The sequence below is a fragment of the Amblyomma americanum genome, chromosome 7 (assembly GCF_052857255.1).
Source record: "Amblyomma americanum isolate KBUSLIRL-KWMA chromosome 7, ASM5285725v1, whole genome shotgun sequence".
NCBI lineage: Eukaryota > Metazoa > Arthropoda > Arachnida > Ixodida > Ixodidae > Amblyomma > Amblyomma americanum.
The window spans coordinates 151,510,599-151,535,381 of NC_135503.1; the positions used below are offsets into that span (position 1 = coordinate 151,510,599).

The 24,783-nt window shown below is 45.6% G+C and overlaps 1 protein-coding gene across 17 annotated transcripts in view; it reads right to left on the reverse strand.

The window, feature by feature from the left end:
- Positions 1 to 24,783, reverse strand: part of LOC144096683 (solute carrier family 41 member 1-like) — a 94,557-nt gene that overhangs the window by 17,264 nt on the left and 52,510 nt on the right. For all 17 annotated transcript variants that reach the window (XR_013306810.1, XR_013306811.1, XR_013306809.1 and 14 more), the window contains exons 6-8: positions 16,326 to 16,476; positions 7,847 to 7,920; positions 7,257 to 7,391 (exon numbers count right to left, since the gene is read on the reverse strand). Coding sequence is in view for 8 of the 17 variants with exons in the window: in XM_077629524.1 (XP_077485650.1) it covers positions 7,257 to 7,391; positions 7,847 to 7,920; positions 16,326 to 16,476 (360 nt within the window). In the remaining 9 variants the exon portion in view is untranslated. The remainder of the gene's footprint in view (positions 1 to 7,256; positions 7,392 to 7,846; positions 7,921 to 16,325; positions 16,477 to 24,783) is intronic.

Genomic DNA, 24,783 nt, shown 5'->3' on the forward strand with positions numbered 1-24,783 from the left:
TCACAGCCAATATGTATATAGGTTGCGAGGACACATGCATTTGCACGACGATCACTGCGGCTGGTCCCAAACCGCGACACAAAAAGCTAATTCTAGCACTTTGTTCGTGCATGGTGCCTACCACAATGTGGAAGCCGAGAACCTAAAGTCCACACCTTGTGATGCGCTCTGGCAGCGCAAAACACCGACAAACGCAGCCTGAAATGGCACCGAAAGCCGTACAAACTGCTTAGCCGTATCCGCCACTCCGCAAGCGAATGGGCGCTGCGGCACTGCTGCAGTCGGCGCATGAACTAGAGGGCGAACAGGATCTCTGTGACTCTCTGCCAGCGCTGGTGGTCAGTGGCAACACATAAAATATTCTTACACCGTGGCCTGTTCTCATCACTCATTTTCCAGGAGTCAATCAACACCGGTTCAATTCCATGTGACAGACAGGTGAGCAAGTTCATCCCAGTCTTCAAAAAAGGAAGACATTCATTTAGAATAGCTATAGCCCAATTTCGATAATAAGCATCTTTTGTAAAATAACGGAACATATTTTATACTCTCCTACTGCTAACTTCCTAACATCCGTAAATTTTTCCATCCAAGTCAGCACGGTTTTCGCAAAAATCATTTTTGTGACACTAAACTTTCCCTTTTTCTGCACGACTTACATTTAAACCTAGATAGTAGCAACATTCTGACTGACACAATATATTTAGATTCCGAAAAAGTATTTGATAAGGTTCTCCATGATCGTCTCTTACTAAAGTTATCACGCCTTAGCCTGCATCCTTGTATTCTAAGGTTGATTCGTGTATGCCAGCTCATATTCTTCGTCCTTAACAAACATGCTTTCAGATGCACCGCAAGGTACCGTGTTTGGGCCTCTCCTTTTCCTGATATACATTAATGACCTGCCTTATAACATTTCTTCCCATATCCGCCTCTTCACCAATGGCTGGTCATTTACCGAGCAATAAACAACCCCACCGGTCATTTCACATTTTAAAATAACCTTACTCGCATACAGGATTGGTGTAACACTGGGCTCATGCCGACGACCTGCCTGGAAATGTGTACCAAGCAAGTGCAGAGTGCGCCCGCCTGTTTACAGCAGAGAGAACGGAAGCTGTCAAATTCCATGCTGCAGCGCGCCCGAATCGGTCGCAATCGCATCGCTGGTGTTCCTTGTGATAGATTCCAAACGAAAATAAAATTTTCATCACGCTTTGCGATGCCAGAAAACCGCGGTTTCTTGGATGCCGAAAAGTGGCCAAAGGACCGCAGGCAGACTTGCGCTGTAGCATTCCACGGGGTGCGCTCAGTGAGCAAAATTTTACCGCTCTAAACAGCACTTCTGGCGCTGAAATGTGCCAAAAAGCACGAAAGAAGTGTCCCTCCGATTGTGAGCACATTCACACTTGGGAGTCGCGAGCGAGCTGAGCTTTCGGTAACGACGCCGACCACGGACGCACCGGGAAACGAACTGAGCTGCTCCCTGGCTGCTGTAGTCGTCGCTAAGCGTAACCGTTTCACATCGGCCAAAGCAGACGAAACTCTCGAAAGCGCGCAAACGTCATTCCTGAGAGTTTTCGCTTCAAACGAGAAGGCAGCCCGCAGGTTGAGCTTGCAAGTGTGGGCGACGGTGTTATCGAGCTTCTGCCTGGTCGCAAGCGACTGCTGATCGCATGCTCTTTGCCATGTTCGACGCGAGGAGCTACTTTAAAAAATCGGGAAGACGACTTTGGGGAAGCTGGTCGAGAAATTTGCTCGCCACTCGACATAATCGGCCTGCATCGCAATAAAACACCGCCCCTAGCTCTGTTGCACTTCTGACGGTGCAAATCGACCGATTACTTGCCAAAAACACGAAAAATCCGAGCGTCGCCAGTGGCGAGTCAGGCTGTCAACATGGCGGGTCAACGCAACCATGGTGTTTCCCGGCGATTTTCTCGAGCCGATCATGCTCGATTCGTGCCATCCGACTAGACAAACGGTCTAAATGCGTGGTAGGGTCATTGAATTTTGTTCCTAGACATCTGTCAACAGCGCAGACGTGACGCTGCGCAAACACAGACACTCGAACCGTAGAATTAGCACAGTGTCGTCGAAAACGGTGCGCTGAAAAACTCTCGCTTTGCAAACTTCACAGCTGCACACCTTGGGAAAAAATTGCCCAGTAATCATAGCCCCTACAGCAAAATCGTTCAGTTTTCACGATCGCGCTTAGTGCCCACAGTGAGTGGCTAATCGTTTTTTGAGTACAACAAAAACAACCACAGACTCGAGCCACGGCATTTGCGGCGCTTTCCAGCGCGATACTATTGTAGTCTTCCGTGAACCCCCCCCCCCCATAAAAAAAGAGGCCACTGTCTTTGAAAGACCCCGAAATACCCTCACAAAAGCGGCCACTGCCTTCGTGATCTGAAATACCCCGAAGGTTGAAAGCATGGGCAGCGACCGTGGCCTCGTGCAATGCTTGGTCAGATTACAGCAACGGGGATTGCACACGCCCGGTAAAAACTTGAAACAGCGAAAGCTCACTGCCATTTTTTTGCACATAAATAAGGTTTTGCTTCACTGAATATATTGTATTTTGACTTTCTCGCAGTTGCGGCGCAATTAAAGCTGAAATGCTTTACAATTTCTCGGTTGGTTGCTTATATCGAATTACCACTTATAACGAAATTTTTTCGCCGTCCCGCTGACTTCGTTAAAACGAGGGATTACTGTATCTCAGTTTGCATATTTTGAGTGATATTTGCGTCAACATGTCCTTAACCATACAATAAATTCTGCTAATCGTGCTCTAGGTTATACCTGCCATAACCTTTCGCTAGCTTCTCCCTGTATTACACAACTTGTTTTCCAAACGTTTGTGTGACCCTAGTAGAAGTATGCTAATGCTTTTTTTGACCCACACCACAATAACCTTGCTAATGCCCTCGAGTGGGTTCAGAACATAGCAAAAGGATTTGTCTTGTCCAATTACTCTTATGATTCAAGCATCTCGGCACGAAAAGCTAAAATCAACTTACCCTCTCTAGCCTCACGCTATAAGATAGTATGTCTTAGCCTTTTTCTTAAATTTCTCCATTCTTTGCTTCTGATAACCAGTACATAAATACATACTACAGTACATAAATACAGCACATAAATACAGTACGTAAATACATGCAGTACATACTGCATCACCCACTACAGCCACCTAATGCAGTCTATCTCCCACAAGCCTACACTGCCACTTTTCAGCAGTCATTTTTCTGTGCACAACATGCGACTGGAGTGACCTGCCCACCAAAATTGCCACCATCATCGACCCACTATCACGCAAGCGGATCATCGATAATGGTTCATCATGATTTTTATTGTATTTGTTTGCCTTTTATTTCCCACTATCTCATGTAAAACCTCAACGTGAGACTCGAGGAATCAAACAAACAAAGACAGACGGACGGACGGATGGACGGACGGGCAGGCAGGCAGGCAGGCAGGCAGGCAGACAGACAAAAGAACTGGACATCGGAAGAACTACACCCAGGACATCATACTCTTATACCAGTGTTTAGCTAGTTTTAGCACAGTGCACAGATGGCAGAGGTTTCCTAGACAACACATCAGCCGAAAAAAATAGTTGTTTGCCTAGAACCTTTTAGATTGAGAAGTCATATTCAAAGACACGCATTCTCAACCGCTGTAGCCTTGGTGTCATCTCATCGAGACGTTTAATCAAGAAAACTGGCACCAGTGGTTTGTGCTCTGTCTCTATGCGGAATACTTGTCTCACAATGTATGTGCAGAGATGTTCACAAGCCCAAACAATTGCCAAAGCCTCTTTCTCTTGTTGAGCATATTTTCGCTCTGTAGGAGTCATGGCTCGTGAAGCATATGCTACTGGACAGCTGCTTACGTCAGCTTCCTCTTGCAGCAGAACCATCCTAGTCAATAGGATGGCGCGTCTGCAGAATCTCGCACAGGAGATCCTTGATCTGCTGGAATGCTTCCTCTTGAGGATCCCAAAACCAGATAGCATCTTCATGCAATAAATCATGAATTGGCTTTGTTCTCTGCAGTGTCAGCCAAGAACTTCCCCAAGCGATTCACCACTCCCAGGAAAGAGCACAGCTCTGCCAGACTTCCTAGTGACAACATCTTGATGACCGCTCCTGTCTCTTTCGGGTCTCCTGTGATGCTTCTGTAGCTCAGAAAGTGGTCTATGAATGTGATGTTTCCTTTAGAATATTCACATTTGCTGGAGTTCAGTGTCACCCCTGCCTTCACAAGTCGCTTCAGCACCTGTTCGAGGTTTCGGTTGCATACTCTCTGCTTTGCCCGTGCCAAAAACGAGAATGTCATTCACGTGGCATACCTGTCCTGGCACATCTTCCAAGGTTCTTAGCATCTTTTGTTAGAAAAATTAAAGAGCTAATGCCGAAAAGGAAGTCCCTTAAACTTGAAGCATCCCAAAGGCATGATGAATGTGGTTAGTTCTAGCTGCAATTACGACGTGTGGTACACACCGCAAGCAGTGAGTGGCAGCCGTGTGGCCATAAATTAATGCCATCATCCGTAAACAGGTCTCCGTGAACGCATTTCTCATGCTTCAGCGTATGAATTTTATTTGGTTTGGATGACATGAATTCTGAATGATACAATATTTTACAAGACCCCGTGATATTTTTACCATAGAGATTCCACTGTATTTAAGCTTTTTTTCGGTTAGGGTGTACTGCTGTGTTGCGCGTACCTTTTCCGCCATCCCGCGAGGTAGGCTTTAACGAGGTTTCACCACCTATCTATGCCAGACAGGTCCAGCAGGCTACCAATTAAGTTTATTCTGGGCCAAGCCCCAGCACAGACCCTGTCTTTGTACAGATAGAACTAGAAAACAATGCTGCACCCCAAGAACACATCTCATTATAGTGTATAACCACCCTTGTGCTGTTACCGCACCCACCATCAATTTACTGCAACAGCAAACAGCAGGCCCTCCCAACTAAGCACAGGTAATGACCACGAATGAGGTTGAGGTAATCCATCATGTCAGTACTAGTAGTAACAGCTCATTAGGGGGAACGCGGGTTTCGGAAGTGAAACTTTTTATTTTTCTGGCATAGAGTGATGAAATTCGGCACCCTTTCTGGGAAAGCACATTAAATAAATAAATACAAATTTTCACTCATATCTTCACTAGCTTTGACAAATTTCTATGTGTTTCATTGCTATATTAAACGTGCTGAAACCCTGGCGTGACAACAAAACATGGTAGAAGCCTAGAGTCACTCTTAAACTTTAGCCAAACGAATGGTTCATGCAATGAAATTCTCCATATTTTTATCAACCTGAGGTTTTTCTACATAGAACATTATATACATGCTTACATAATACACTCATTAATGTCATATCAAATTTGACGCGGAGTGGAAAAAATGAAAAAGTAATTCAGAAACATAGGGACGTCACTGCGTAAAAAATTTATCCAGGAACACAATGCAACAAACCGCAAGAAAATCCATGAAGCCATTCTGATGCTAGGCTTTCTGCAAGCAGGGCAGTCAGGACAAAAAACACTTTTAAGAAAACTGGCATTTTCACAGAGATTCCAGCCAGTTTTTGCTACCTACGGTCACAAAAAACATTGTTAAAATCACTTTTGGGTTGTTTTCAGCAAAAAATCTTTTGGAATATAATTGGAATGACCTAATAAATATCCTAAAATTCAAATTTTTTTTCGTGATTTTTGCGATTTGAAAACCGTGTTTCCCCTTAGTTTGAATTTCATTGGGCGAGAAAATATGTGATTTATCCGAAGTTCGAAATATTGAATGACTTCGAAAAAACTAACAAGCGCTTGCATTGTGGCAAATTTATTTGGTGAAAGATTAGACAATCGTCGCATGCTTTTTAGGTGAGAGGGGCATGACAATGACTATTTTTCACATTTTGATTAATGTCTTATTGCATGTACAGTGATGGGAGCATCGGAGAAGAACTGCTCCAAAATGGTTAGGACCTCCCCGGCATCCTTAATGGTATGCTGTCTGGATCGGACATGCAGTTGTGCTTCATGTGTACTACAAACAGCGAACGGCATGTGACAAACGCACGGTTTCGGCGCAATGGAAGAAAGACAAACCACGCGGATGGAAGCGAGAGAGATGCACAGCTGGGCTCGGTTCGTTGGCAGATAGGCGCGCCGCCAATAGCCGCTGTTGCCGCAGAGTGATGTGAAGCTCAGAAAAGTCAAACCGAAACTACGCGGCCGGAGAACTCTCAGAGATGGGGTCATTTGTTTTATGCGTTGCATATTGCAATCACTCAGTTCAGCCCTTGGGCGCGGCCGGGCAGCCATCAAACCACGTGACGTGACGTCACGACAGCCGGAGAAAAAACTGGGCCCCAACTCGCGCGGTCGCGCGCGGCCGCAGCCACCACCTGACTCCCGCTCCTCCCGCTAGGGGCGCTGCGCCGGCGCGTGACGTCACGGAGGAAAAGCTGGGCCCCAACTGGCGCGGTCGCGCGCGGCCGCAGCCACCACCTGACTCCCGCTCCTCCCGCTCCTCCCGCTAGGGGCGCTGCGCTATGATTGACGTCACGGCATATGTATAAAAGAGCTGCGCTCCTTTGCCGGGACAGTCTTATACCCCTGTCACACGGGCATTTCGAGGGCCCTCGAACCGATAGTCTATCGACTCAAAGGCGATCGAGCACTGCTACACGGGCAGTTTCAATGGAGATCGAGTCAATAGCCTATCGAGTCAACGGAGCAGCACGGAACTCCATCGAGATATGCAACGCATTCTTGGCTTAACCAAGCTAAGCCTGGCCATTTTTTTCATCATGCCTGCCATTGCCTGCACGTAAAAGGTGCATGGGTGACTCTACAGCATGCAAGTCAGGTTTGAGTAGTGCAATCTTGATGACTGCATCATTCCTTGTTGCGGCCTCCCTTCTGCAGCTCGTTCGAATTAAGTGGTGAAAACCCATAGTATCCGAATTAGCGAGCGTCTTACGCCATATACTTACATGGGCGTTGGCCAGGACTGTGATGGCTATTTGAATTGTTCAAATTTCCAAATTATCGGGGGTCGGACTAAAAAGTGTTTACTATAGTTTCAGAATACCCCCGCGATAAATAAATGGCAGCCTCAGTCCACACAAGAAGCCTTCACATGTACAAGCGGGCAACTGCGCAACGAACATCTTCCACCGAGCTCGGTGGCCCCTGTTCTGCAAGTGTGCATAGCCCAGGCTGTGGGGAAACTCACTCTTGCCAAAGAAGGCGGTGCAAGGATTGAGGCAGACGTCCGGGTCCGAGGCAGGCAGGAACCCCAGCGTTGCCCTCTGGTGCAGGAAGGTGGAGATGCGGCTCGCCTGTACTGCCACAAGGTTGCCGCCCACGCCTGCATGCACACATACACACAGGCTGGACTATACAGCTCGGCCCAAGGCCTTTCTCCACCAACTAGCCAAGGCAAGGTTCACAGAGGGAGAACTGCAGGCCCTGAACTCCATGTAAAACAACTACTACCTGAAGGCACCCAGTCAATTTTCGCTGAGCTGCATGCCCACGGTTGTCGCAGTTAAAGCCATAACACACAACCTAAGCTGTCATGGCAACAGCAGCATGCCAGTGATGGGCTAGGTGGCGGATTATGGTAAAGAGTGTGGCCAAGCTGTACTAACTCGTCTTTTGGTTTCACAACGCAAGAAGGCATTCCAAAAGCATTTTTGAAGAGAAAATACGGCACTCTGTGTACTGCACCAGGCCACCAAGTGCACCTGCTTCAGTGGTGGTGGTCCTGCTCAGCAGAACCACTGTTCGGACACCGTGGAACAGGGTGCAGAGCATACGCACCATTTATGACGGGCTGGAAGACAGCTATGCCATGGAAGCGTGTCACTGCAAAATCAAGGATGCAGCCTCCCACACTGCATGCAAGAGAAAACGAGAGCAAATGTCATTTCTGTCACCAACAACTAAAGGCTTTCTGTGTGTTCTGGCACACACACGTACTTCACTATCCTTTGACTGATAGTTCCTTCAGCTTCTGAATGCTGATTTGTTCGCTTGTTTTAACATCCTCCCATGACCGGCACAGCCAGTATGACTATCTTAAAGGACTATAGACACCACATTTTTGCTTCCGTGTTTACTTCCTTCAAACAAAGCGTTAGACATTTGTACACTTGGAGCACCCTGCGGTATTCGTGTACAACCGCTGAATAATTTATAATTGAACTTCTTCTTCATGTTGTTTTGGTTTCAGCAGTCGAACGATGGCTGTGACACATAGTTGACGTTTAGCTCACATGAGGCATAAAAAATCTGCTATATAATTGCTGATAAGTCGTTTTTTGTCATTCCCGGTCTTGAAAGAGGCTGGATTAAATGTGGTAATGAATTAAAACTACATATCAGCAATTATATTAGTTTTTTAGTGGATCACATGACCAAAACATCAAGTTGAAGTCACATATGTCGTTCGGTTGATGAAACCGAAACAGCATGATAGAAGAAATTCAATTATAAATTATTTAGCGGTTGTAGGCAAATACCACCCTGCAATCCATGTATTCTCACGCCTAACGAAGCATTTGACAGAAGAAAACGCGCAATAGAATTAGGTGTCTATAGACCTTTAACAGGAGTATACATGACAAAGCAGGAGGCACTAAAGTGACCAAAATGTCTCATCTCTTTTCTCCTACTGCCAACTCTATTACTCTACTTGAAACTTTTCAAGCCCATGTAAAGCCGGAACGTGTTGTCTCCCTAGCTAGCTGAGAATAGTCCCCAGTTGTTGTGAATGTTTTCTCTTAATACAAATTACATTCACAACACTCCTTACTGCAGGCAGATTCCTAGCAGTACTGGAAATTTCCTGCACTGAAACATGGCGGCTAAAATGTTTTCTTTATAAATACACTTGGCTTTCTAAGCTCATGTCTGTTGCGGTATATCTGTCACGAGCTTCAGAGAACAATGTGGTGCTTGCTCTCTGCTTTGGGATGTCAAGTAAAGCGAAATGTTTTCATAAAAGGACAATCACAAGGCAGGTAATGCAACAGCACTGCATAGCATCAGCAGAAACATATGCATGAAACATTAGAAACAGGTGCATAACAATACAACACAATGAAGCTATGTGCTGCGCATTTTATTGCGTTGTCTTCATGCTGCCACGGTCTCTCGGTGTGTAGGCAAGCAATCCCTTATTTTGTTGTACTCATACTTCGTTAGACGTCCACTGCTATTACAGGTCGAAGACTTATTCTGGAGGTCGTGAAAGTCTAACGTTCTAGGACTGGTGTACGCCAGTGGGCAGGAAACACCACAAAGCAGCGTGGGTAGCATGGGCGCCGAATATCTGGCTTGCATCGCACTCATGCGCTCCAAAGCATGCTTGGAAGTGTCCATGGAGTCGGGGCTTTAGCTAATGATCATCGTCGTCAAGTGTATTGCCTTCCGAGAGTCCCTCGTCAAATATCTTTCCACAGAAACTTTTATTCGGTACCGTTCAGCGTGCTTGATATCCCACATTCCTTGAAAGTGCGACCAACAAGTTCCTTGGGAACCTGGCCTAAGCATCCATGATCCCACTGTAGTGTGTGGCTGGAGAGGCCCGTTACAGCCATTCGGCAGAAGCAACTGCAGTCTCTCCCTATGTTGTTCAGTCCATGCAGGAGCGCTTGAAGTGGTGCTAACAGTGGTAGGAATGGCCATGAGTGTTTTGGAGCAGGCCTTACCACCACCACCACCACCACCATCATCATCATCAGCCTGACTACACCCATCCAAGGGCAAAGGCCTCTCCCATGTCTCTCCAATTAACCCTGTCCTGTGCCAGCTGCGACCAATGTGTCCCTGCACACTTCTTAATCTTGTCCGTCCACCTAACTTTCTGCCGCTGCTGCTACAGTTGCCTTCTCTTGGAATTTCATTTTGGAGCAGGTGTCATCTGTTTCGTAGCAGAAATATGAACATTAGAGCAGAAGCCTAAAAGATGAATCAGAAGAATAAGAATGAGGTGGAGCTCATTTGGCAGGTACTCTCGGGTCATGAATGGCAATTTACTTGTATGCCTCAAGAGAAAAATACATGCCGTATTTACTCACGTATGCCCCTCCACACACACACACGGTTGTCGATGATTATAATAATTTTTTTTACATTGCATAAAAAATGCACACTGGACCCTCAGGGCCAGTGTTCAGCATGTTTGCTTTATCTCGCTGCAAATTACCGGTGCCGTGAACTATAACAAAAACGTCGCATTACGCTATGATACAGCAAGCACCTTTTGAAGTGAACAATAATAAACACCAGAGCCATGAACGCTGGTAACACGGGGACGTAACTTTTCTACCGGGGGCTTTTGTTGGGGATGCATGGGCTGGCAGGTGTATATGCAATTTCAACTTACAAAAAATAATCTGTTAGCTTTTTTCCCCCTGTGTAATCAACCCTCTCACCAAAATAATTTTAACTTTTCTGAAAAAAAAAAAAAGCGGGTTCATTAGGCAAATAAAAATGGTAACAGTTGCATCTTACCAGTACTTACCCATGGGGCAGAAACATAGCACCTAACAAAAAGGGATCAAATTATATTGGCAACGCAGCGAGCTATGAAAAGGAAAATGGCAGGTGTAACGTTAAGAGACGGGAAGCGAGCAGAGTGGATCAGAGAACAAACGCGAGTTAATGACATCCTAGTCAAAATCAATAAAAAGAGATGGGCTTGGGCAGGGCATGTAATGTGAGGCCAAAATAATTGAAGGTCGTTATGGGTGACTGACTGGATTCCAAGAGAAGGCAAGCGTAGCAGGGGCCGACAGAAAGTTAGGTGGGCGGATGAGAGTAAGAAGTCTGTGGAGATAGGGTGTGCGCAGCTGGCGCTGGACAGGATTAATTGGAGAGATGGGCAAGAGGCCTTTGTCCTGCAGTGAGTGTGGTCAGGCTGATGCTGATAATGATGACTTACATCATCAACATGTACAGTCGCCAGAAAAAGTTTGCAGGATGTTATTTCTTGGAAAAACATTTATTGTAGCTTCACTTCGCTAGACAGTCGGCTGATATTGTTACCAGAGAAAGAAGCATATGGGCGCCTAATATTTCCATATATTTTAAGCAATTGGCTAGTGTGACTGTGCAGGAATATTTTTTTTCGCGTACCCACGCACCGTAAACTTTTGCTGGTGATATTACATCAAAAAAAATACAGTAGAATCTCAATCATGAGAATTAGGGGGGGGACATGGGGTTCAAAACGCAAAAATCCCCCCAAAAAATTGACTATTAGAAAACATCTGATTTAGTATCTATAAGGTCTTATTTTCTCCGAGAATAGTCCAGAAGCGACTTAGAACTGTTTTTATCACTGCAGGCAGCAAACCAGTGGCTGCTTGTGCAATTTCAGTGCCAGTTTCTTTTCAAGTGTTTTTTGGCTTGAATTCCCTGCTTGCAGAAAGCATAGCATGACTATGGCTTCATGAATTTTCATGTGGTTTGCTGCATTGTGTTCCTTGGCAAATTCTTTATGCAGTGATGTTCCTAGTTTTCTGAATTACTTTCTTAATTTTTTTACTGTGCAACTACTTTCATGTGACGATAATGAATACATTATGCAAGCATGGATATAACGTTCTGTGTAGAAAAAAATCAAACTGATAAAAATATTTGGAGAATGTTATTGCATGAATCATTCCTTTGGCTAAAATTTAAAAGCAACTGCAGGCTCCTACCGTGTTTTGTAGTCACATCAGGCTTTCTGAAATTTTGCTATAGCAGTAATGCATATAAAAATTTGTCAGAACTACCGAAGGTACATATCAGTGAAATTTTGTATTTAATCATTTAGTGCGCTTCCTTTAAAGGGGCATCGCGATGTTTTCTTCAGCGCCGATTAATATATGATCAAATGAATTCATCAGGCGCTCCAGAGATTAGTGCAAAAAGAATTATTGAAATCGGAGCACCAAACGAAAGTTATTCCACTTGGAAAATTCAAAATAAAAAGATCACATGAAGACTCGTTTCACTCACCCAGTGCTGAGATTGAGTGCAACCAATGAGAAGTTACAGACACTACAGTTACAGGCACTAACAGGCACACAAGTAGCAGATGCTAGCATCAATTTCTCGTTCAGTTGCGTTCATAACGGCTGGCGGCAGAATAACGGCATATTAATGTCCATGGCAACGAACGACCGAAACAGCTTCACTGAGTGTGATAAAGCTTCAATGCACTCTCTTTCTTTTTTTTTTCATGTAGTGGACATGTGTGTTCATAGTACATGACTTCGAAGATGCCTTTTGTACCATACAAACTTTTTTGGGTGCCAGAAGTGGTGGAAATATTTGCTTCGAAATTACTGGTATTCATTGGCAGAACGTTACTATTTGCTCTGAATTCGCTTCAAACCAAAAAAACACTACTCACACATGCCTAGACATAAGTGAAACGAATGATGACCACTGCTTGCTGTGGTACCAGTAATTAGTTAAAGCTGACTGGAGAGAGTGTTGTCAGTTTTGCTCATTACTGTCTGTGAAGAAAATTTCTTTTTAATATGTACATCTGAAGGTTGAAAACTGATTTCTATGGAAGCCCGGGAAACTCATGGTGACAGCAGGTAGCCATGCAACACCACTGAGTAGCCTCGGATGGCATGTGCTATTCCATGAAGTGTACTGATGGAAACAAATTTTCCCAAAACTGACAGTAGGTCCGCAGCATAGATGAAAGCATCATTTAAAAAGCTTAAAGCCGGTAATAAACAATGGTGGTGGCTACATCACTGGCTAGCGAATAATAGAGAACAGCATTGTTCATCCCCGACACTGAGGTCTTAGGTGACAAGTCAAGAAGACAGCACCAAATGCACCTCGAAGGAGGTCCTACAGCCAAAGGCGCAGACAGATTGTCATGACATCGCAGTTCCGCTGAGGCACTTGCCAGTCATCCATGATCTCACGCTATACTAGCGGACAGCTATCTATGGCAGTGCCACTGCCCACACTTCAAGGCCAGTAAGGACCATCTCTTTCCTTTCCCTGCTTAGCCTCTGCTGCACTGCAACCACGGCATCACAAGAACTAGACAAAGCCAAGTGGGGCATTTGCCACTGCGTTCTTGACTTGTATGGCGATGAACCCTGAGCAATGGCTCACAAGTGAGTTAAAAAGCGCACCTCAGACTTCAAACTAGTGAACCCAGAATGTGTTGGACTGGCATCAAAACGTCGATACTAAATCTTTGGTCAAGTGTCACTGTTTTCTATCTAATTCTCCTCCCAACGAGGCAGATCTCTGCAGAAATGCTCACGTTGTAATCAGTGCAGGTGCTGTCGACTGTACACAGGTAGGTGTGTGTGTGCACCCTCTCGGCAGAAAGAAGCTCGCAGGTTTCTGAGCCCTCATACTCCAGAACAGACATCGCTGTGTAGTAAACGTGCTGTCATAGGAGCGTGGCCTGGCTGGCAAAATCATCCCGTTTCCGATTCTGAACCAGTTTCGCATGTGTCAAGCATTCCCCAACTGCCTTTCTTCTTGGTATCCGTCACACCTAGTTGCACCTCCTGTATCAGGCTGCCAAAAGTCGCATATTTCAATCAGAAAAGCGCTCTGAAGGGGCACTATAAATACAGAGTGACAAAAAAAGAAACACGGCAAAGCAGGGCGCATAATGAGACTTTCCCAGAAACCAGAGTAGGTATGTGATTTTCACTAGCAAACATGGGACGTCATAACTATTTGTCGAATACATTGGTTGGAGGGTCTCCTTTGAGGTTTGCTGTTGTTTTTATGTATAAAAAGAGCACAAGCGAGTGGTGCGATTAACGTCCATCATTTCTTCAATGTAGACTGCAATTTTTATTATTTTTAAAACACAAACCAGTAATAGTAACTTTGTCCAGAACAGTAGGAACTCGCTTGTGCAATGGCGAAATTGGCATTCAAAGTCACCATGAGTAGCAACAGGATGATTTCAGTGCTTTTGCTAACCATGCCTTTCAACCTTTTATTCAACTTTGATTTGTTTCTTTATGAAATTATAAGGAGACATGAAAGGAAGTGTTTCTGCTGTAATTCAGTTAAATATTGTCACGAGGTGGTGACAATGCCATGAAAAAACAGATGAGCATATTAACATGGCACTGAAGCAAACTCGTTATTGGGCTGACTTGCGCCCATAAATAAACTGAAGAACTCTGCTGCGGCAATAGCAACAAACATGCTTGGCGGTAACCGAAGATGAGGCACCTTCGAGATAAGGTGCTAAAAGCAACTACAACAACCCAGAACAATGTCGATATACTTCCACAAGGCTGAAATCCTTCAGATAACGCCGGTTGCATCTCGCATAACGACCAAACCCGTGTGCCAACAGTTCTGAACACAAACAAAAGAAACAAACAAACAGTACAATAGTTTTGCGGCATTACTTTCCTCTCAAAGAAGCATCGGCTGTATGCCTTAATGAAGAGTAAGGTCAACAAAATCACAGACAATGCAAAATAAGCACAAAAAGAGCACAAAAAGCCTTTCACTGAGTACGTGGTGTTGAATCGGCATCCACACCCGTACATGGTCACCGAGCTAGTATTCTGTGTGGCGATGGCGAAATACACAGAATACAGAATAGCTGGTAGAATATGCTCCAGCCTCAAACGAGAAAACAGGGTCAGGTTCGTCCCAGATTAAACATATGAAGTGCTGAAGAGGAGGTGCGGCCAAGGTGTGTCGAAAGATAACTCAAAACTTATCTGCTCTGGCTAGGCGAAACCAGCACTGCTCTTAACCTGTACCCCCCACCCTGCCATTGCAAATAAATTTTTGCAGAAGAGATGCGAGGGAGCTTGGGCAACCAAAACCGGAAACGTACTTTGCCTGGCGGCAGCTAGAATGGTGCACTACAGGACAAAGGTTCATTCTCTGACCTCCACCCCTTCTTTGCTTAATGGCCTGAAAGGAGTTAATTCATTTTGCTTCAGTCTCTCAGCTTTGGTTACATATCTACAAAGTTCCCTGCACTACTTTTTGTGTGGAGAAGAACTAATACTTTTGTGTTGCAGTGGAACTTGCACATTAGGAGGGGAAGCAGAAGTTACCACCTTTAGGTGGTACCCAAGTGCTGCCATCTCTCGACACATAAAGTTGAAATCTGAGTTGCCTTGTAGCTGGTGAGCCCCTTAGACTGTGACTCTATGAACACCTGCTAGGCCTAAGCGCCTAGACACTGCGCGTTCACCACCACTCCACGTCAGGCGTCGAAAAGGGGCACCCATCTCATCTCCATGCCTCATGCTGGCTGCACCTCATGCTCACACTGTCACGCTTGTTTAGCAAATTTCACGTGGGGAAGGGTGGCTGCGGCAGCTGTAACGAGCTCAGACTCGTTCCGAGAAAGTCAAAGGAGTCACATGTTGTCCAATTTGAGATATTTAGCATAGTGCGATCTGTTTCTACAGAAAGCCACTGCGCATGTGCAGGTTGTCCTAATGCTGCTGCTAGGCGCCGGCCAGTTGTCTGCACGCCTGCCCCCTCAGGACCAATCAGTGCATGCACACTGGCGGTGCGCGGAAGTGGATTGCGCTATGCTAAATCTTCATTGATGCACGCCGCCAAGCCAGTTATGGCGCGTACGCACCGCGAGTAGCGCAGCCACAGACACCTGGCAGGAACAGGTGCACATGCTCGTTTCTGTTGCTGCGAGCATACACAGATGGGCTCCGGCATACGTGCTGGAGCGCAGGCACGCGGTGCAGAGTCGCGGTTTCAGTTGCATGCGCGTCACGGTGTCATTCTGGAGGAGGTGCGCTGAACTGAAACCACAAGTACGGAGCATGAGCTCCGGAAACGTTATCCTCTCGAGACGAATACTTCGAAATTTCGAACACTAAACATTCAGATCGAATATCGAATACTTTATTACCCAAATGAATATTCTAAATTATCGAATATTCACACGCGCCTAAGTTTTATTTGTGATACCTATAAGAGATATACAGGTATTTCACTCTTGTAATCCAGATCTGCGGTCATTACCTGCTGTACGTAGATGTATTACCTTAGCACTTTCAGCGCCTGGCTACCTATCGTAAACTGCTGTTCCCTTCCCTGGTGTAGTACTGGCCACCTCCTATATATATATACACCAATTAACCCTTGGGCCTCAGTCCCTGGCAGCTGCAGAGCAAGTGACCAAGGTGGCAGTCTGACCTGTGACGCAGCGGTGTTTTCTTTGCAGTTTACGGGCTACAAAACTATCAATGTCACCAAGCCTAAAAAGCAACTCCCAGCAGCAATAATGTGTGAGACAGGGGCCCACCTGGAGATGACCATGGCAGAGATGACAGGTGTCCAGCCGGTATAGAGCACCTCCTGGGTGTGGGGGTTGGCACATGCCAGTATGCCCCACAGGGGCAGCAGCAGCACCATTGACACCAGCACCAGCACCACCAGCCACGTCCCGTGGGACTCTGTGCAGCATCCGCACCGCGTTCAGCAACCAAGCCTTGATCACAGCACATTACACTGTCGAATTTTGCCCCACACAAATGCAAACTGAATTATTTGTGCTTAACTAGAGACAGCCTTTATAATTTTCTATGTTCAATCTGTTCAAGAAAAAATGGCACTCTATGATAAATTTTGTCTGTTAATATTTTTCTCTCACTGCTTTGTTTTGCTTCCGATCGCGACATCTGTGCTAAAGAAATTGACTGTTTTTGTGTGCGGAATGTTAATTCACTGTGATACTCTGTAGGCTGCTGCTTTGTATGAGGCTCAGACACTCAAGCTATTTCTGAATTTTTGCCAGGGGGCCCCCAATGATATGTTGGAAATAAATCGATCTACTTATATAAACCAGTCATGCTCTGTGCCATATTCGAAAATGCCGTTAATTAGGCCCAAAAGTCTTTAATCCTGGCCCCTTTTACCCGGCAGCAGCTTGAAAATTCTAACAATAATAATAATAAAAAAAGAAACTAGAAAATTTTGGTTCATGAAATTCCATAAAAATCCACTAAGATTCCCTTTTTGCCACATTATATTCCTAATACTCCCTGCTCAGAACACATCACTGATACAGATCAAAATATGGGTGCAAACACACAAGCAGAAGAAAGAATTCGGCAAAGATGTTCACCATCTGTTTACAGGAGGTATTCCAAGGCCTGAATTGGGAATAGTTGGTGATAAGAGTTACGTAATGGAGAACACCTAAATAATCTGCGATTCGCTGTGACATTGCCTTGCTACGTCACTCAGGAGATGGGCTGCAAAGCATGATCACTGAGTTAGGCAGAGCAGAACGGTGGGTCTAAAAATTAACATGCAAAAAACCAAATTAATGTTCAACAGTCTAGCAAGGTTACAGCAGTTCACAATTGGCAGCGAGGGCCTGGAAGTGGTAAAGGAATACGTCGTCTTAGGGCAGGTAGTGACAGCAGATCCGGATCACGAGAGGGAAATAACAAGAAGGATAAGAATGGGGTGGAGCGCATATGGCAGGTTCTCTCAGATCATAATTTTACCAATATCCCTCAAGAGAAAAGTGTACAACAGCTGTATATAACCGGTACTCATATACGGGGCAGAAACGTGGAGGCTAACGAAAAGGATTCAGCTTAAATTAAGGATAACGCAGCGAGCTATTGAAAGAAAAATGATAGGTGTAATGTTAAGAGAACAAAAAGTTGGGAGAGTTGGTTTGATTCCATAATTCTACAGCGCGAAAGATGAAGACGAAAAGAAACGAGGCGAGACAAACATAGTGCTGACTAACAACTAAATGCTTTATTGATAATGGACTATATATACAGTCGACGACCGATTTTTTAGACTCTCTGGGGATCGCAAAAAGGACCGAAAAATCGGGCAGTCCGGAATGTAAAATTTCACCGAAAAAATCACGAACTTATTGCCAATACGCCGGAGCAAGAGCTTGGGGCAAAGTCTAGACGGGGAAGCGAACACGCCGCTGCGGGAACTGCGCTGCGCCCGCAATACGATGGGCCCGGAATGAGAATGCGAGAATGGCGAAACAATAAGAACCGAGAAACGGGCGAAGCAAGCACTCCGTCGGTGTTGGTTTTCGTAATTAGGCCTAGTGACTAGAGCCAATATCGGCAATGCATCCAGCGATATGCATTCTGCAATGGCTTGCGTGTAATGGGGGACGTCTTGCCTGTCATAAAAACGCCAGTTATTTACAGTCTTACGATAAAAAATTCAGAGTTCAATTGTGGTGCGTTTTGCCGCTAGTATGCGACCTTGCTTTGAAATGCACCAGTATTTCATTCCGCGCTCACCGCCATACGCCTCCCACGCGATTCGCTGCTACCTCTTCCCGTGTTCGGAATGAAAGACTCGGCACAGATGAGTTCAGCGAACTCTGACTACTATTCGAGTTCGCGCTAAGGAAGATGTTCAAGAACAGTACGAGTTTGAAACCACATGGGCGCGAAGTGCCGTTGCAATGCGTCCAAAATTTCAAGCACTCCTATACATTGGCTCCATGGACCATGTTGCGGTGGTGTGAAAAAGTCCGAATAATCAAGCATGTTCGAAAAATTAGCCGTCCAAATTTTCAGTCTCCGTATAAGCTGCAGAAAAACCAGACCGATCAATGAACACTCCCTGAAGTTAAAAAAACCTGGTAAAAAGTTTCAACCGATACTAGCGTGACACATCTGCACGTGTCCCAGCTTCTAAAACCAAAAACACCAAACAAAAAGACCACAAGGCGAAAAAGGCACAAAAGCACCATCCTCGTCAATCAGGCCTTGCGACTGCACATACAGAAATCGCAATAGAATCGCAACCAAGTGTTCCGCGAGGTGGTCAAAGCATTTTCTATCTTTGAAGACGGCAACGCTTGTGTTGCAAAGGCTTCAGTGACTCTGCACAAAAATGAAATTGCGATCGCTGCGAATGTTATCCTTCCCCAGGTGCCTTTTTAGAGGCGGCAGAACCCATGTGCTGCGTAGCGTAGTGGTTAGTAAACTCGCTTCACACGCGTAAGACCAGGTTCGATCCTCGCTGAACGAACAATTTGTTTTTTTTTTGTTTTTTTTAATCACTGTTTTAGTGCAAACAAGCAGTGGTAGCTAAAAAGTCAACCGAAACCGAAACCGAAGTTTGTGCAGCGCTGCCGTGCTGAGAATTTTTTCGTTCAGCTTGAAGTCTGCGAGTTGCACAGAGTGCATCACGCAGACGTGCGCTGTCACTTTAGCATGGAAACAGCGCAGCAGACGTGACCAAGAAAGAAAGACACAAACACGGGCGCTGGTCAGATCAGCGCCCGTGTTTATGCCTTCCTTTCTTGGTCCCGCCTGCTGCGCTGTTTCCATGCAAAGATTGTACCAACTAGCCCGGCTTACTCCTTTGTTGGGTGTCACTTTAGAATGAGAGCCTGTGGGGCGAGTTGGCGCATGACTGAAAAAACTGCGTCGCAATGAAGACAACACAAGGAAGAAAAAGACAACACATGCTCACACTACCAACTGTTTATTGGAAGAAAAGGGGCACATTTATAACCTTCATTTACCATGTGCCACCGCTCTATCGCTCACAACCCAGTAACAAGTAATATGCAAATTATAAGACTAAAAACAAAACGCAGAAGGCTTATCTATAATGCGCTTAAAGCCCTAGCTTATATAAAGATTACGCAACTGAAGCACTAGCATATAATAGAAAGACAAACCAAACAAATCTTAGCAGTAGCAGTGTCACTCAATCGTAGTAAAAGCAGTGTCATGCATTCGACGCAAAATCAGTCAAAACCTTAAAGGGGCACTGAGGAGAACTCAATCAGATTTTTTTTGTTAGCAACATCTCATAGTTCGGCATTTCATGGCTTTGTTGTCGCTTGACCGGGAGTGTAAGATGCATTTATTTCAAGGAAGTTTGGATTGCAAGTTGAAAAAGCATTTCCCGCCGCTCCGATTAAAACTCGAGAACTCTTATGACGCCACGGAGAACTCATATGACGTCATAGGACGGAGTGACATGAAACGTGACGTAAACGAAGACTCCGTGATTTCTGGCCGCTAGCGGTGCGGTCTAGCAGCTGCCGAAATGAAAGCTACCGCCACCGCACGTTGAAGGCATCTATCGGGGCTCGCTACCGTCGCTTCGTTTACGCTTGCACCAGCGTCTTGCCAGCGTTACAATGGATCCTGTTCCCGAACTCGACGACGTAGTTCTCGCAAAAACTCCGGCCTGCATTTCAGCGACCTCAGCCCCATAGAGCGTGCGATGCTTTTGAGGGAGCATGGTTAGGTTAGGCGCTGGCGGGTCGTTTCCCTTTTCCTCAGTGAGCAGCTGTTGCAAACTAAATATCATAACCCCAGTGCGGGTAGTCGCGAGGGGCGAGAGCAAGGTCGCCGCGTTGCGCCCATCGGCGGCTGGCCGGGGCTTTGGGGTCAACGGATTGTGAATCCTTGAACGGCGCGGTTGCACGGTGCAGCAGGCGGCGTCGAGGTCTCCCACGGTTGCAAGGGCCAGGTTATTTATTTATGTTTTTTTTGCCACAAAAAATGGATGGGTGCTCAAGGGCGCTCGCATTTAAAGTTGGCGGCTTGAAACTAAAGCCGACGCACGACGCTTCAAAGGCTTCCGCTGGATCCAACGGGTCCACTGGATCGGGCTCGCCCACTTGCCTTTACCTTCAGATGTGTACTGTGAATGGATTAAATTAGCCGAGAGCTCGAAAAGAACAGCTTCGCCCAATTGCCGAAGCTATTGAATTATGTCACAACGCGCACCTCGCCGCGGAGCCGCATCAGTCAGGCCGGGCCGGTGGCGGCTGGCGCACTCGGCGCGAAATAGAGACATGCTCCAAGTTTCCGCCAGTGCGGTCAGAGTGCGCTGAAGCCGCCGAACGCATCGGCGGTCAAGCGCAGTTGGGGTGTAGAGGGTCTCGCTTTGGCAGACGTGACGTCGCCGTGCAGCGCGAGCACGCGCGTTACGCCGGCGTATAAACGCGCCTTAACAGAGCCTGCGCTTAACCGCTAACCAACGTATTCGGTGGCGGCATCTATGGGAGCCACTGAAACCCCCCGCCCACTCACTGAATAAAAAAAATATCCTGCGCCGAAGCTCGGAATCGAACCAGGGCCTTTGGCGTTTGAGGCGGAGAGTCTACCACTCGGCCCCGGCTCAAGGTTAACCATCAATAAAGGCGCTTCTAGTGAATGCACTCTTCCGATGCAGAAGTCTCCGCACTTTCGCTACATATATCTTGGCCTAACAGAGCTAGGCCATCAGCAATTTTTTCTTAACTGCCTTGTACCTTGTCTCCCGTCCCTAATGAACGATTTCCGTTACGTAGTTTGAAGTTGACTGGCACAGCCGGAAATGCTTCGCCGGGCGAGCGCGCGAAGGCACAAGTGCTCTAAAGAATACTGCGAACTGCCTTCTACGATCACCGACCATCATGCCATCATAGCTTTTAATCGGCCGTGGCGATCTTCTGACCAGCCTTAACAAGCTCCTTCAAAGGTTAACTAGAACTAGAAGCGGCACTTGAAGTTCCTCTGCTGTTCGGCGCTTGTAAATCGAAGCACGTCAGATAAACCACGGGGCACGCAAAGCTCACAGACGCAAAGCGCCATCACAAATCGAAACTCTCCTGGCCGTCTGTGGCGCCGCCAAGCATCGGTTTTCTTTGCTTCCAACATTCAGGTTGCCTTTTGTCTGCCTTCTTCGTGTGATAAAAGTGCACTATCGGTTTTAATACAAAACTTACTTCAATACTGAACCGTGCAACCTTCCTTTGTCAGCCTCAGAGATTCGTGACCTCCATGTAGGAAGGAAAATTCCTCCAAGGTAGCGTCTCTCGTCCTATGACGCCAGCACGCTTGTACTTGCGAGATCTGCCTGTGGTGGCGATACCTGTATTTTGGTTCTTGCTATTTTCTACCTTACAAGAGCTTTGTTTTCAGTAAGAGTGGCATTTTTGTGATCAGGAGCTGGTATCTATCGATACAAGCCAACTTCAATTTCTCGTCAGTGTCCCTTTAAGGGGGGAGCCTGGTCTTGAAAAGAAAATTTTATTAATGTAGTAATAATTATGAAATCTTTAGGGAACATGTATTCTTGCAAGCTGATTCTGAGTATGTAATTTAATTTCATGTAAAACAATTTCTTGGGCACTTATATAATTTTTATGCAATTATTTTGTGAAGAGCTTGGAAGAAAATTTGCTGTAGGAAAATTGCTGAAATGTATGCCATTGGGTCGTCTTGATACTAAGGAATGCAATAAGGGTAAAATTATCATTCTGGCTATTATAGAACTTGAGTTATAGGGTATTGAAGCTGCCACTTCAGAAACGAGAATACACACTTTTCTTCGCATTTCTGAAGTGACAACTTTAAAACCCTATAACTTAAGTTCTATGATAGGCAGGAAGACAATTTTACCCTTATTGCATTCCTTAGGATCAAGAGAACCCAATGGCATACATATCAGTAAGCTTCCTTAGCAAATTTTTTTCAAAGCTCTTCACAAGATACATACATAAAAATTACATAAGTGCTCAAGGAATTGTTTTACATGAAATTAAATGAGATATTTAGAATCAGCACACAAAAATACAAATTCCCTGAAGGTTTCTAAACTGTGACTTCATTAAAAAAATTTTTTTTTTCATGACCAGGCTGCTCCCTTAAGTGTAAAAGCAAAACAAAATAAAATAACAAAAACAAACAAACAAACCTAACAATAAAAGCCACAACAGCCCCGCCCAGGTTTGGGAGTCTGAGAGAGAATTCTTGGTGGCACAGGCCTTCATAAAAACATTTCAAGATAGCAAATTCATTACGTCGCTGAGCTACACAACTACCACTATATCAACTTGCCCCCCTTCTTTTTAATCATGGACACATCATAATCATTTATAAGCACTGTCACATGGAGAGCGAGGGTTGTAAATGTGCCCTTTTTCTTCCAATAAACAGTTGGTAGTGTGCGCATGTGTTGCCTTTTTCTTGCATGTGTTGTCTCCGTTGCGCTGCAGTTTTTTCAGTCATGCACCAACTCGCCCCACAGGCCGTCATTCTAAAGTGACAGCGCACGTTTGCGTGACACACTCTGTAGAGCTCGCAGACGTCAAACTGAACGAAACAATTCCCAGCACTGTTTGAAGGACGTGTGTCTTACTCATCTGCTAAAAGCACAGATCGGAGCTTGAGAAGTAACGCCGGGTGTGCTCTAAACGCGCATTCAAAATTGGCACTGCGTGGCACGTAGATTCTGGCAGTTGTATTTTTACGCCAGCAGCAAGGCAGAGCTGCACAAACTTCAGTTTCGGTTTCGGTTGGCTTTTTAGCTACCAAAGCTTGTTTGCACTAAAACAAACAGTGATTTAAAATAAAATAAAAAACAAATTGTTCGTTCAGCGAGCATTGAACCCTAGTCTTCCGCGTGTGAGGAGAGTTCATTAACTACTACGCTAAGCATTGCGCAGGTTCTACAGCCTCTAAAAAGGCACCTGGGGAAGAGTAACGTTCGCAGTGATCCTAGCGGAAATCACCCTTTTTTGCCTCAATTTTGATACACAGGCAGCATAGGCGTTTGACATTCTCTATCTTCAAGTTCACTCTAATGCTGCACTGCTGTTGATGGCGATGGAGGCTGTTGACTCCAGCTCACCATTGTTGCAAGACTTCCGTAGTTTTTCCGCCAATGACCAGTATATAAGACGGGGGTCGACTTTTCGCCATGGTTTTTTGAGAAAAAGTTTGGCCTATATTCCGGTTTTTACGGTAGTTGTTTTTTGAAAAAAATATTCTGACTTATATACAACAATTTACGGCAATATACGTAGTAATGACGCCATATATCACTGCTACTGCCATTGAATTGTCACGAATGATTGAGTGGATTCACAGCTGAGGGGAAGTATAATCTGCATCATGGTCTGTGTTAGGGCCTCTGGGTGAATTCTGCTGCCCAAGTCGGCCTTTGCTGGAGAGTGGACACCAGGGTAGAGTCGCCATGATGCCCCCAAGCTGTCTTGCGTTGTGCATATGTGCTGTAAAACATCGTTATTTCGAACCTGAAGGGACTGGAAACAATGCTTGGAGGTGTGATTGGACAGATGGCAAAAAAAAAAAAATGATGGTCGATTTACGTATTCAGGCCAAATGTGAATTAGGTGTGCTAGCACAGCGCAGCCATTGTTTTGCATTGTTTATTATGGTTAAGCTTTGTTGTTCATGATATTGTCACGCGCTACCTATGAAACCAGAAGGAACAACGAAGAAGGGCGCACACAAAAAGAAGAAGCTCGGCATCTTCCCGCTGACGCACTGGACTCAGGTTGACGTGCATGTTCTATTTAGGAAGGTTTTATTTACAAAGGCAATAACCTTTGTAAATAGAACCTATAAAAGTGTGTTTCAGGTGTTGGGTCGATCACCACGGACCCCTCTCGACATCGCTGGAGCCGAAGATTTGCCGGACTGCCCCTGTTGCCCTTGCAATGACCCAGGAAGCCGAGGCACGGCATACAGGAGCAGCAGCGGCCGCTTGGCAGCTTTATCGCAATCCGTGGACGTTTTCTAGAAAGGCTGGCGAAGACATGGATGAGTGGCTCACCAATTAAAAGTGGGTGAGCAAACAGAACCGCTGGGATGCCGCCGTTAAGCTGGCCAGTGCTGATTTCTTTCTGGACGGTACCGCGTTAACATGGTTTGAAAACCATGAAGCGCCCTTAATGAGTTGGGACCACTTTGAGGAAGAGATCTGCAACTTCTTCGGGGATACCATTG